The sequence below is a fragment of the Ambystoma mexicanum genome, chromosome 1q (assembly GCF_040938575.1).
Source record: "Ambystoma mexicanum isolate Mex_15411 chromosome 1q, UKY_AmexF1_1, whole genome shotgun sequence".
Classification (NCBI taxonomy): domain Eukaryota; kingdom Metazoa; phylum Chordata; class Amphibia; order Caudata; family Ambystomatidae; genus Ambystoma; species Ambystoma mexicanum.
In genome coordinates, this window is record NC_090922.1 from 73,733,490 (window position 1) to 73,747,229 (window position 13,740).

Here is a 13,740-nt window from a genome sequence, read left to right on the forward strand (position 1 = left end):
GAGATCAAACATTCCACTGGTTTTATGATGGCAACAGTACAGTGTCAGACACCAAACGGGTAAAACGTTCCCACAGTGATTTGGCACAACTCCCAAATAACCAATGAAGACATTTGCTTCATGAGATAAGGAGGGATGACACATTTACCTGCTAAGGGATCGCCGGTTCTATAAATATGGAACACCCCATTGAGCCCCGGTGGGATCCAACTTTGTTTGTACTCCTATGGGGTGTTAGGCGTAGCATACTCACCTCTAGTCCCAAAGGGGCTTGTCCCCCCTTGAGGAGAGGGAACAAAATCCCCGGATAAATTATATTGTTGAGGAAAGGAGTTTGGGGGGAAAAGCGTAAGCAAATCTCCGTGGGTGCATTTGACCCAGAGACCGTTTTCCCTTGGACATCTTTTGGGCATACCTAGAGGCGTAGTCTGGGCATTGTGTACTCTCCAGTGTTGCAAAGAGGTCAATGTCTGGGTGGCCCCATTCTGCAAAGACGTGTAAAAAGCGGTTTGTGTAAACGCCACTTGTGTTCTACGGGTAACTGAACGTCTGTTGCGCACGTCTGGAAGAAGATTGTTCCCCTGGAATGGGTTGTGACCGAAGGAACAGGTTGTGTTTGGGTGCCCACTCCCATGCTCTGACAGTTTGAACAGCCATGGAGAGTGAGTACTTCCCTGCTTGGTTATGTAAAACATGGCCGCAGCGCTGTCTGTTAGGGCTAGAAATGTCATCCCTTGCAGTTGTTGTTGAAAAGCTTTCAGGGCTTCGAACACTACCAGTAGCTCGAACAGATTGATGTGTTCATTTGCTATTGATTGTCACCAAGTGCCGTGCACTGTCTGGTAGAGAAGGTGAGAACCCCACACCGACTGGGATGAGTCAGTGGTGAGAGTGGCCTCTACTGCAGGGGTGGTGAATCATTTCCCTTTCAGAAGGTTGATCTTTGTCCACCACCGCAGTGATAGAACAAGGGATTTTGAGACAACCACTAGATCATCCCACTGACCACTTCCTTGACACCATTGGCTTGAGAGCCACTCCTGCATAGGATGCATGCACAGACATGCATGTGTTACCAGGGAAATGCAGGATCCCATCATTCCTAATAGATGCATTGCTCTCCCTAAGGTTATCAGACGATCGGCTACATATTAATGGATCTGGAACATGCTTTGGACCCTCTCATTAGAGGGGAAGACAAGTCAGCTTGTGTCCGAATTAGGGCTCACAGAAATTGTTTCACTTGGCTGGGGACAAGACTTGATTTATTTTAGTTGATGGAGAACCACAGTTAAAAGAGTAAGTCTACAGTTTTATGGGTGTTCTCCAGACACGCCCGGTGTGTGTCTCGTGTTATGAGCCAGTCTTCTAGATAAGGGTACACCGGAACTGTCTGTGCAAGTAACCAGCTGTCACTGCCAGAACCTTGGTAAACACCCTCAGGGCTGAGGCAATGCCGAAGGGGAGTGCTTTGAATTGATAGTGTGTTCTCCATCGTGAACCTTAGGTACTTTTTGTGCTCAGGCCTGGCTGACCTCCTCCCTCTCTGATCGACCCTCCCAGCTCCAAATTGAGCCCTTCCTATCATCTATCCCCCTTTCTACCTGTGGTGTTCCCCAGGGGCGTTACATCTCATCCTGTTTTTTCAACCAATACCTGGCAACTCTCGCCCACTGTACTGCCATTTTCTACACCAATTTCCAGTGTTAAGTGAAGACACTTAACTCGGGCTTCCCTCAGCCACCTTTTCTCCTTCTCTCATGTCCAATTGCCAAACTGCCATTCAAGATTGGTGTGCCGCCAACGATCTTTGCTTGGATGCCAGCAAGACAGAGATCCTCCTCATCGGCACACCCTCACCCTCCTTTCCCCACACAATCTGGCTGGCCTCCCTTGGCCCTCCTCCGACACCCACCTGCGAGGCAAGAACCTCAATGGCATATTTGATTTCACACTTTCCTTCTCTGCCCACATCTCTGATGTGTCTAAAACGTTAAACTTTCTACTGCACCTCCTCAGAGGTACTCTGCCTTTCCTCTCCTTCCCCCAGAACCTCACAGTCTCCCAAGCCCTGGTTCTCTCTAGGTAGGACTATTGCAACAACCTCTTTATAAATCTACCTGCCTCTACTCTCCGCCCTTTGGAACTAATCCAGAACAGGACTGCAAGACTTGTCCTTGGCCTCAAGACCTGGGATCATATCTCTCCAGCCCTGAAATCTCTCCATTGGCTCCCAGTGGATGCAAGGATTAAATTCAAAACCCTCTGCATTGTCCACAAGGCTTTCTGGAGCCTGGATCCAAAATACCTTCAGCTATCCCTCCGCAAATACCTCCTGTCTCGAGCTATGCGCTCCTCTACAACTCCCTCAGGGTCAGTCGTTTTTCAAAGAAAAGAGCTGGGGGTAGATCTCGGTCTTCGGCTGGGGCCTCCCTCTGGAACAGCCTCCCTGCCACTCTGAACTTGAGGAGAACCATCTCCGGTTCCGGAAGCACCTAAAGATCGTCCTCTTTGCTTCTGCCTTCGCCCCTCCTCTCCCTTGCTGATCTGTTCTTCTCGGCACTGTGCACTGTGCCAACCCTCCGTCTTCCGGGCCCAAATACCTGCTCACTCTGCCAAGCGCTGCCTCTGGGCCACCCCTTGCAAGGGGTCTCCATCTGTACCCATACAGTCCCTGCACTTATCAGACATACCCAGTCTGCTGCCTTCAGCACTTCCCACTTGCAGGCTGCATTACCACCATTTGCTGTCTTTATTATTATTATTTATTTTTAATTATTTATCTGTTTTTACTTTGCTCCACAATTTCCACTGCTTCCCCCACTTCATGCACTTTTCCCCTTTCCCTCTCCTATGTGTTCTTGTGTGTTCTCAATGTCACTGGGCCTAGTAAGATCGCTGTTTTTGTTCTCCATTGTTCCCCTCCCTTGCCTTGTCGCGCTCTGAAAAACTTGTGTACGAGCGCGATACAAATAAAATATCAAAGGACGAGGAGATTCCCTGGAGACATTCTTCTGTTCTGTCAAGAGGAGGTGCTGTCACGACCCTCGCCCAAAACCCCCTCTGGCAAACCCATTGGCCAGGTGGAGTCAGGACTCGGGCCTCTAGAGCCCGGCATCCTCTTCCAAAACCCCCCCTTGGGGCCACTCCTGGCGCCTATGGCGCCAGGCTCATACACCATGAAAAACATGTGCTTGGGAACTACTTATTGTGTTGTCAGCCAACATGGAGGGATCCACATAGCTTGGTTCCAAGGAATAAAGCTATGCGGTCTAGTGTTTTGGGTGTGGTAGCCTAGGGACTAGGCTACTTGGACTTTACTTGGACTATTTTGTTGGGGCTATTTAAACCACACCCGAGCAAGACAACACGCTTTGTGTTACTTTGCAGCTTGCAGTGTGACGCTCACCGTGTCCAGCTATTCCCTCGAACCTCGGAGAAGCAGAACCCGCAAGGAGATAAAAGTAACATCATTAGCAGCAGCATCTTACCTGCAGTCTTCATCTTTAGCCACTCGCAGCTACTGAGAACATCTTCCTCGAATCTGCACGCCTCCCGGACAGAACGACCTGAAAGAGGAAGATAGAGACAACATTAAAGAAAGCAGTAGAGACATTTGTAAATTACGGCAATGTGGAGGAACTTTTTGGTATGGAGATATCTTTGAGGTGTACCTTCGCGACCTGTTTCTGATTGCTTTTTTTGGTCCAATTATGTCTTCTTTCTATAAGATTTGCTTATTTTTTCATCATCCTTTAATGTTGGGTTGTCGCATGGGTGTATGTCAACACGGAGACACTGAGTTCCCCAACTCCGTTTGAGAAATATGAGAAAAAGACAGTTTGTGCCTGCACCTCTTTGCGCCAATTATAACACGTAGTAAGAAGTCACAAAAGTCGGTTCACTTGAAAAAGTTTTTCTTAATTTATTTGACTTGTCGTTTAGCCCTTGTTGGATGACACGTGTTTCGGCGTGTATCTTGCGCCTTTTTCAAATCCGGCCCTTTCTATTCCGGTTTTAATTCCCCCTATGGGATAAGTCTCTCATAATTGATCAATCAACCGAAGTCTTAGGGCTCAATCCCTCCGCCGCTCACAGCAAGGGTTTCCACTGTCCGGGAACCGTGGACTTTTGTGACTTCTTACTACGTGTTATAATTGGCGCAAAGAGGTGCAGGGACAAACTGTCTTTTTCTCATTTGTAAATTACAACTGCTCAAAAGGCTTACCTGGCTGGTCGCCTCTCGGCTGGCACCGAGACATTCCACTCACGCTGAAGAACACCGTGACCTACAAGGAAGGAAAACACAGGTTAGCAAAGGCAAGACTTTGCAGCGCTGCGCATAGCGTTTACTTACCGCATAATAGCGCTCTTAATGCGCCATCATTTACCAGCAGGGCTCAACCAAGCCAGTTCGCCACGCTGAAGCTCTGCATACATAAGGGAGAAAAAAGACATTTTAAACAAAGAAAGGCATGCATGGTAGCAACAAAACTAAAGAACAGCAATAAGACCTACCTGACAATATCAAACAGGCCGGCGTCAGTGAAGTAACTGGACCGCACACGCCCATGAAAGACAACACGCCCATGCAAAGAAGGCATGACGGAGAGCACGCCTAACTCTACCACAAGGTGAGGAGAGGGCCCCAGAGGGGCTGAAATCATACGGGGGTGGAGGGAGGATACTTACCCCGGTCGGTCAGTCTTGAACACAGTCCTCCTGTATTGCAGGCAGAACCTTCCCCGCAGACCACATCTGGGCAAAGCTGAGAAGCATACCAGCGAGTAACCCGGCTGGGTGGCGTCCCTGTGAATAACAGGTGAGCGTAACAGGTACAGAGGTGTTTGAAGAAACTCGATGCAATAACCTTTGGCCACTGTTTTGAGCAACCACTTGGTCTGAAGTGATCCCCTCCAATGCGCGAGTGATGCATGTTATCCGATCGCCTATTGGAGATGCATGGGAGGGGACTCAGACCGGACAGTTATTGATTGGCAGTGGAGCTTCTGGCAGCTGCACTCCTACCCCTTACTTTGCCAAGCCTTAACCCCTGCTGTTGAGGGGCTTGATATGCATTGAACACTCCTTGGTATCAATACCAGGGCAAACCCCCTGTTTTATAAGAACTTGCAGGTTTAGAGAAGGATTGCCCTAGAAAGCAGAGGCGGGTATTAAATACTCTGCGAAGCATATTCGGCATGCTGGAAATCTGGTTGAAAGACTTTAGGGTCTCATGTTCTTTCTTTGCCATTTCGAGTGCGTCATCCGCAGCCTTCCGAAATAGCGCAGACTCTTCTGTGGGCTTATTGATAAAGGGGGCCTGCGCCTCGGTTTTGAAGCCTGAGTTTTTCAACGAAGCGTGGCGTTTGGAAAGAGTCCCTACCACTAACCCTCTGCCAACTGTCATCCGCATCAGACCGGTTAAAAAAAATATTTGGAGTGACTGGTCGCCCTTCTTGCACAATAGCGTGCAGCTGTGACTTGACTGATTCGGGAACACTCTGCAGTCGTCCTGCATCAGACCCCAATGGACATCACTGAAGCTGATAAGCAAGGTGGCGCTATTGGCAATGCAGGTACTATAAGCTGCAGAAGACGTTCTCCTTTTACCTAAGGCATAGAGTTTTTTTTAACAGTGCTTGTTGGGAGGAGCCTCAGCCGAAGAAAAGGGAATGCCTGCATGCTTTCAGGTCATGCTGAACTCCAGTGAATCTGAGTGTCCACAAATACAGACGGGATCCAAAGAAGCAGGTCTGAATATTTCCTCGATGCACGGTTTATCTGCCCAAGTAAGGGAAGGCTTGAGTAATGAAGGAGCGACATACGTCTTTATAGAGTTGATAAGGAGGGTGATGGGGGGGGTTGACTGACTGGCAGGTATCTTTTCTTTGAGAATGTCCTCCACAGAGTCCGGGTCAGGCACCGCCTCTTGAGTATGAATTTTGAAATTGATACACTGCCTTTTTAAGTATGTTATCAAAGAGCAGCTGGTTGACGATATGAGGAGCCTCCCTGGGCTGTGTGACAGGTGTGGTGTCTAAAAAGATGTCAGGCTCTGCCTCATGAGCAGGGGTAGTGGGCCAAGCCCCTGGTCATCAGCATCAATCCATACATCTGGGTCCTGGGAGGCAGGATCTTGGGATAAGTCTTCCTGGTCTGGGACATAGAATAATTCTTCATCATATCCTGAAAAATATTAACAAGGGGTCAGCAAACTTAAGTACAGGCGAGGTAGAGAGGAAAGTAGGAGTCTTGTAGGGCCTAGGGTCATCATCTAAGGAGCAAGTTATTTTAGGAGTATTCTTATCAAACCTTTCTGAGAAATCAAAAAGCTCAAGACACCTTTTCCATACATTCCTCAATCCTTGCCCTAGTCCAGGACCGTGTAGTTGGTGTGTGGGAAAGCCAACTCCACCTGAACCGGACCTTTTTGAACCTGTAAGGTCTGTGACAGTGGGGAAGAGGCTTAGACATATCCTTTAGGTAAAACAGGGTGTCTCTGGGGACCAGAACCATGAGAGTATGGCTGTGGTAGTGTGTTGGGAAACTTTTCCCTTAATTAAGGGTGCGTTTTCCCCAACGACGTTTGTTTTGACATGTCCAAAACAGGCACCAAATATTTAGGGGGTGCACCCTGTGTAGTCGAATACTTTTAACCATGCGCTAAACACGTAGGAGCAGAGGGTCGAGGAGCAGAGGGTCGAAGACCGGAAGGTTCAACAGGATCCGTCCACCTATGATTGACGAGCCAGCAGGTGCAGTTGGCTTCTTTGCCTGTACCATCAAGGGATGCTGTGGGGCTGTGTACTTAGCCTTTGTGGTGTTAGTGTATGTGCCCCGGTCACCAGTGGGTGGTCTCAAGGTAACAGTGCCTTCGGCATGCCTAGTGGGGCTGGGAATGCGGGAGTCGGCAGACTCAGCAACAATGTCTTCAGCCTCCAAACTGGAGCCGTGGCTGCCAAGAGGGATCCTCGTCCGATGAGACAGCACTGGTGGGGGACTGGGATTCGGCCTGTATGGCATAGGCTGCCCACCGCTTTATGCACTTTTCTTTTAGTGTCTTAGGCTTAAACAGTCCACAGGCCTTGCAACGCCACTCGTTGTGGTCACGAGGTAAGCGGTTATTACACTCCGTAGCAGTGTCCCTCCAAGGAAACTTATTATAGGAAGGGCAACATTTTAATGGAGTACTCTCCATTAAGTCGAAAAATAGCAGGCAGACAATGGAAAGAAGAGGGAAAAGCAAGAAAAGGCATTCTCTTAAGAGTAATGTCGAGAAGAAAAGCCCCCACTCTCCATACTGTGAAATGCCGAAGCCTGATGGTGACGGCCGGAGCCAGCCGTCGAGAATCTTAAAATGGGAAACCGGAAACTGCTGTCAAAGCAAATCGTCGAAAGGGTGCATTGAAGACGCAATATTTAGCAATAATACTTGTTAACATAATCTCTGCATTAAAGCTACCGACCAGTATGGCAGAAAAAAACAATCTGGGGGACTTTAACGTGTGAGGGATCATGGGTACACTACACATCACAGTAGGGATAGTGTTACAGACACGCCCAAGTCGGCGTCCCTTTTCAAACTGCGAAAAAAGATCCAATACTCTGGGATTACCACTAGATGTCGGACTATACGCACAGCAGGATTCTAAGCAGATTCACAAGCATGAGCAACAAGTATTCAGCCTTCTTACAACTGGAGCAAACATCTTGTGAAAATCCCTGCTTTTGAACTTCAACCAAGACAGTACCTTGAACTAGTAACGTTCTATTAGAAATGCAAAACTACACAAATGTTCAATGTTATTGTGACTAAAAAGGTGGAAGGTTTATTGTAAAAAAGGCCTCTTGAATTGAAACAATCAAAGAGTATAATCTCAACATCTTGATTTTTTTCTTTAGGATATACTTGTTTAGCACTCTCAAATTCATCAAATCAAGTAAACAGTCTCTGGCATTTCTGGTCTCTTGGCGTTAATTTGATAGCATTTTTCTTCAACAACTGTTCTACTTCCTATTGCAATGGATGTAAAGCCTCCTTTGGAAATATCCTTCTTGTAGGTGGAGTGCATGGATATTACTGCTAACAGTGTCTTACAGCCACTATGCCTAGCATCCATTCATCAGTTATTGACTGCTGAGCTTTCATAAATCCCGCCCGCCGGGATGCTTGGGATAGGAGGGGAGCGCAACAATCAAACTTGTTACTCTGCTCAGTCTGTGACCCTCTATTGTGATGATTTCCTTTACTAAGGTGATATGAGAAGCAAAGGAGGTTTGACTGATCAATGAATTGTGCTGCCAGGATAGAGAATAAGGTTGATACCTCTGGAAAATGGCCTTTCGCTACGCATTTGTAGCCAAAATGTAGCCTGGCTTTGGTTCATTTGTAAAGCACACGTGTAATTTAAGGCGAAGTGGTCTTGTATTGCATCCTTCTTCCCTTATGTTGGCCTCCCAGCACACACTGTGTAATAAAGTAGAGGGTGGGTGTTTTTTGTGGGACAGGCTGCGAGGCAAATGTGGAACATGGGTTGTTGAGGAATACAGTTAGGTATCCAAGTACAGAGTACTGCTCTGGTTGTAGGAGTTTAGCAATGACGCCTGGGTATGTGTCTATCCCGAGGGAACAGCCAAGATCCGATAAATTGTAGAGCTGCGAGTCTGGCTTAGCCGCTTAAGTAGGCTGTGGTATCAATCTAAAGAAATGAGCTATGTTATAGCTCCATTGATGATGATGCGGTAAGGACAGGCATGACACTGCCTTGTGCAGGGATATTTCCATGTGTTGTGTAAGGTGGTAAAATATTTTAGATGTTTTTGTCTGGGAAAGGCGGGGAACAGTACATGTGGTGGATAGCATAAATTAATTTAGCACCATCAAGGAGCGAGATAGTGCAACTCCATTTAGGTCGTATGGAGCCCAAAGAGAAAAAGTCTGTTGTCCAATAGTCCTTAGATAATGAGTTGCAAATGGTGCTGAATCCTAAGTTTTGTATATCTTGTCTGGCCTATTAACCAAGGGTGGCGTTTGGAATGTTTGCATAGGAGAGAATTATGTAATTACCAAGTGATAAACAGGATAGATAACATATAAACAAATTCCCTGGGTAGGGTTTCTTGGCAATGTAGGTTGGCTGTCTGAATGAAAGTATACCCGGTGACAGAGGGGTAGTACAATGAGACATACCAGTGGTGTCTGTGCTTTCATAACTTTCTGACCCATCTTTGGCATTATGGAAACTGGTGATGCCGATTTCGTTGACCATTCAGCCGAAATATCCAAGGTTCAGTGATATCTAGTTTCAAATGATTATTCATGCTGGTCAGCAAGGCCATAAACCTCCTGTTCTTATGTGCAGTGAGGTACACAGTGGTTCCGTTGGTGTCACAAGCTCTCCCCACATTTACATTCTCCTCTCTGGCCACCTCTTCATGTGTGCAAAATTCTCACTCATCCTCTTTCATCAAAAGAGAAAGGAGTTTGTTGTGGCACAAAAGGATCATGGCAACTGGCTCAACCAAATGACCGTACTGCCTCATCAATTTGGAGCATGGTACTATCACAATAAATTAACAAATGTACGAAGTGTATCAAAGCAACTGTTTGCCTGTCGTTGAAAAACATATTTGCACCAAAAGCTCCAGTTATGCCAAATACTTCTTATGTACTGTGCATTCCCTCAGTGGCAGCTATATCAGTCTCATCCCCAATAATGGGTCCCCCAGTCAATTGAAATGACTGAAGGTTAGGAATTAGATGCAAGGGCAGTTTCCCCAAGTAACCTTAGAGATTTGTTTGCCTTTTCTTTGACAGCGACTTTATTCTTCATGCCTCCCCTTCACCTTTTGTCAATCTCCAGCACTACCAGAAATGTCGTCAAGCCTAGTACGATAGTCGCCGTCTGTCTCATCTCCTACCTCCCGCTCCCTCCCCTCCTTATCATTGTCAAAGCTCTCGCACTATCTGAAATGTCGTCAGGCCTAGTACAATAGTTCATTTCACATTCTTAATGCCTCAAGGCCCTGTAAGAATGTCATTGTGTTTTCCCTTGCTCCCTCGCCTTGAAGCGCTTTGAAACACGTGTGTATAGGCGCTATAGAAATAAACTATCAATGTGCCCTATCCTCATCATAGCTTTTTAGAGCTTTCAGTTTTATTTTTAACTCTTGCCTTATAGAGTAAGTCAGTAGTCTTCTCTGCATGTCGTGCTCGATTCTTAGTGAGAGTCCTTCATAAGGGCCATCCAAACCCACATTGTTCTTCCCATACTTTCTACAAGCTCTAAATAAAGATATTGTTTACAGAAACGACAGATAGCAGTTACAACTCACTGGGGAGAATGGTCAAAATCAACCAAGTTGACATTCTGCTAGCAGCCCGATTTAAAGAAAAGGTTTAAAAACCTTCTTAAAAATTATTTTCTAAAGTTATTTGAATGTCAAACAAAAGGATGTCTCTCCATGGGTTCGTCTCTCTAAAGGGCAATAAAAGTATCTGAGGTGAAGCCTATTTGGATGGTACATGGGAGTTCTAGGACAGGATGGATGACAATTCCTACACGTGCAGCCGCATGTTTACAAGCAACTTCTGTGGTAAGATGTAAAATGTTGTATTCGCTGCCAAAATGTAATCCTGGCAGGAGAGGTGGGACTATACAAAGTACTTGAATCTATAAAAGACCTTTCCAGCTCCAGCGCATGTGAGAAAGAGCAGACCCATTTTCCTTTGCATAAGGTACACTCAGTGCCATGACAAGAAAATGACACCACATTATTAATGAAACACCTTCATCTTTGCACTTTGTGCTCTCCCAGAAAAATAAAGTATAAACGGATTTCTCACCAGTCCTTTTGCAAGGTAGTAATGTACGAAGTCCTTCCAGGTTATCTCTTTGCCAGTATCTCGAAAGTATAAGTACAAAAATCCTGAAGCAAACCCTGCAACCAAAACAGCCAAGTAGCGGAAATCCTTGTCATCCCATGGGAACTCCCCCTGAAAAAGAAGCAGAGTTTAAGGACGAAGGCATTCAGAAGAAAGTCTCCTGCATTGAGGCAGAAAGTATGTACAAAATTATCATTCACATATTGAGAGAATGTAAAATTGCGAAGATTTATTTGCTCCAAGGAGAAAACAAAATCAGCACCCAAAAACATCAGCTTCCACATGGCCAGATTTCACCTCAATTAAATGGTCAAAGGACTGACACACTGCAGGTCACACCCACGAGGCACTATTTTATGAAGGCTGTATAACACCTACCCCCATTAAAGGTACTATAAAGCAATCATCCAATTATTCCTTTTACTATCAAAATGCCAATGTGTGGACTCCGGACTCACAAAGGAAGAACAACCACCATCAGGAGAAGCTGGAATACTAGGAATTCAGAAATCTTATGGAAGAGACCAAGCCCAATCCCAAACAACTGAAACTCTTACTACCGGAACATAAGAGTTTCAGTTGTTTGGGGTTGGGCTTGGTCTCTTCCATAAGATTTTCTTTTCAGATTGGACTTGAGCCATCAGTGGGTTTTTTTCTGTGAGTTGATGCGCTTTAGTGGATGAGGGTATCTTGTGCTTTGGTTATGCAGTTTTGTAGTGTTGCAGAAATGGAACTGGAAGCAATATTCAAACCCTGGTAAATTACATTCAGCCTATAACCACACCGATTTACAGCTTTAAACCAATATCCGAACTAGACTTAACAAAATTGCTGAAACTTAGCAATAAAGCCGGTTCTCAGACTGCCCATTAATCCTGAAAATCTACAAAGAGGTCCTTGACAAGGAAACAGCTTTCTACTTTTTCAAATTAAAGGCTTTCAACAGTGCCTTCCTCAAACCACTTCTTTAAAAAAAAAAAAAAAAAAAAAAAGCAGCTGGAGAGCCACAAGACCCGTCCAACCTTCCTCACATCTCAAGCATACCATACCAAGCCAAAATTTGAAAGCGCTATGTATACAGCCAAATCTTGGAACACATAGTTTTATAACTTACTAAATTGCTCACAAGTCAGTATTAGACCTACCAGAGGCACCGAATTGGCAATAATTTTCTCCTGGCATGACCTCAAAATCACAACAGATGGCAATATCAATATAGCGCTCATACTCCGACATCCCAGCCCCCTTCAGCACTGTTAACCATAGTGAGGCCAATTAGAAGGCTTGAAGGAACTGGGCTGCATAACAACTTTGCAATAGATGAGATTGTTCCTAACAGAGGACCGAAATTCACCCGTCTTCCCAGTTCGAACTGAATTACCTGTGGCGTTCCCCAGGAATCAAGCCTCTTGCTGCTACTCCAACATAGATCAGACCCCTTTGATGGAGATCCTAAAATCCTATTGCCTCAACCATTACAACTATGCAGATGGCATGTAAATCAAATACAAAATGACCAACAAACAGTCGTTGTCCATTTGCTTATTCACGTGAGGCAGTTACTAACTACCTAAACCTCAACCCAGATAAAACAGAAACCATTATAGTCTTTCTTCACGTCACCCCTGCAACACCTGTACCATGGCCTTTGGAAAAAGGGTAATTGACCTAAGCCATCCAGAGTGATCTAAAACATATGCTATTAATGGGCAACAGACTTGCCCTGGGACCACCAACTCAATGCAATAGTCCAAAAGATTTTCTACCATTTCTTGCACTGACAGATTATTCCCTCCCTCTCCTTCCCACAAAGAGTGCTGGCCATCATCTTCCTGATTCTTTCAAGAATCGACTACGCAAACAGCATGTACAGGTATGCCGCACTACCTCACAAACAAAACATGACATTCATTACTTACCATAAAAGCATTTGATGATTTTATCTGCTTAGATTCACATGCTGTGCATATAGTCTGACATCCAGTGGTCACTGCAGAGTATTGCATTTTGTCTTTCGAGAATCGAAAGGGGATGTCGACATGGGCGTTTCTGTAACACTAGCCCCAACGTGACGTGTAGTGTACCCAAAATCCCTCACGCGTCGATGTCCATCCGATTGTATTTTTTCTGCCGTGAGGGAGCCTATGACTAACGTGAGTACAGAAAAAAGAGAAAGTAGTAAGATGTCTATGTTCCTTCCATCCAAGCGGGGTGGAAGGGTGGGCGCATGTGAATCTAAGCTGATACAATCATCAGAAATGCTTTTACGGTAAGTAATGCATGTCTTCTGATGCTTGTTAATCTGCTTAGAATCATATGCTGTGCATAGACTAGCGAGCAGTGCCCGGAGTTGGTGGTGGGATGTGAGAAGGAACAGTAGAGAAAAGATGTCTTAGTACTGCTTGTCCCACCTGAGAATCAGACCTAGAATGAGTGTCTAGGCACTAGTGTTTTGTAAAGGTGTGTACAGAACTCAAGGTTGCCGCTTTGCAAATCGACTCTAGGGGGAACATTTGCAATGAATGCTATGGAAGCGACAGTGCCTCAAGTAGAATGTGCTCTAGGTTTGAAGAGCAGTTCTCTCTTAGCAAGAGAGAAACACAGTGTGATGCATTTGACAATCCATTTAGAGATAGTAGATTTGGAGACAGGGTCTCCCTCTCTACCTGCTGCCACTTAAATGAAAAACTGATTTGTCTTTCTTAGTGGTCTAGTTCTTTCCATGTAAAATAGGACTGCCCTGCGTACATCCAGTGTGTGCAGGCTTCTTTGTTTGAGGGGTTCTGAAAGAACGTTGGTAGTTCTATGATTGGTTCACATGTGATCCAGAGTCCGTTCCCCTTGGAACGGTT

The 13,740-nt window shown here is 45.6% G+C and overlaps 1 protein-coding gene across 1 annotated transcript in view; it reads right to left on the reverse strand.

Annotated features, from left to right (window-relative positions):
• Positions 1–13,740, reverse strand: part of LOC138525055 (mitochondrial inner membrane m-AAA protease component AFG3L1-like) — a 587,730-nt gene that overhangs the window by 376,951 nt on the left and 197,039 nt on the right. The window contains exon 5 of the mRNA XM_069635555.1: positions 10,850–10,999. Coding sequence (XP_069491656.1) covers positions 10,850–10,999 — 150 coding nt within the window. The remainder of the gene's footprint in view (positions 1–10,849; positions 11,000–13,740) is intronic.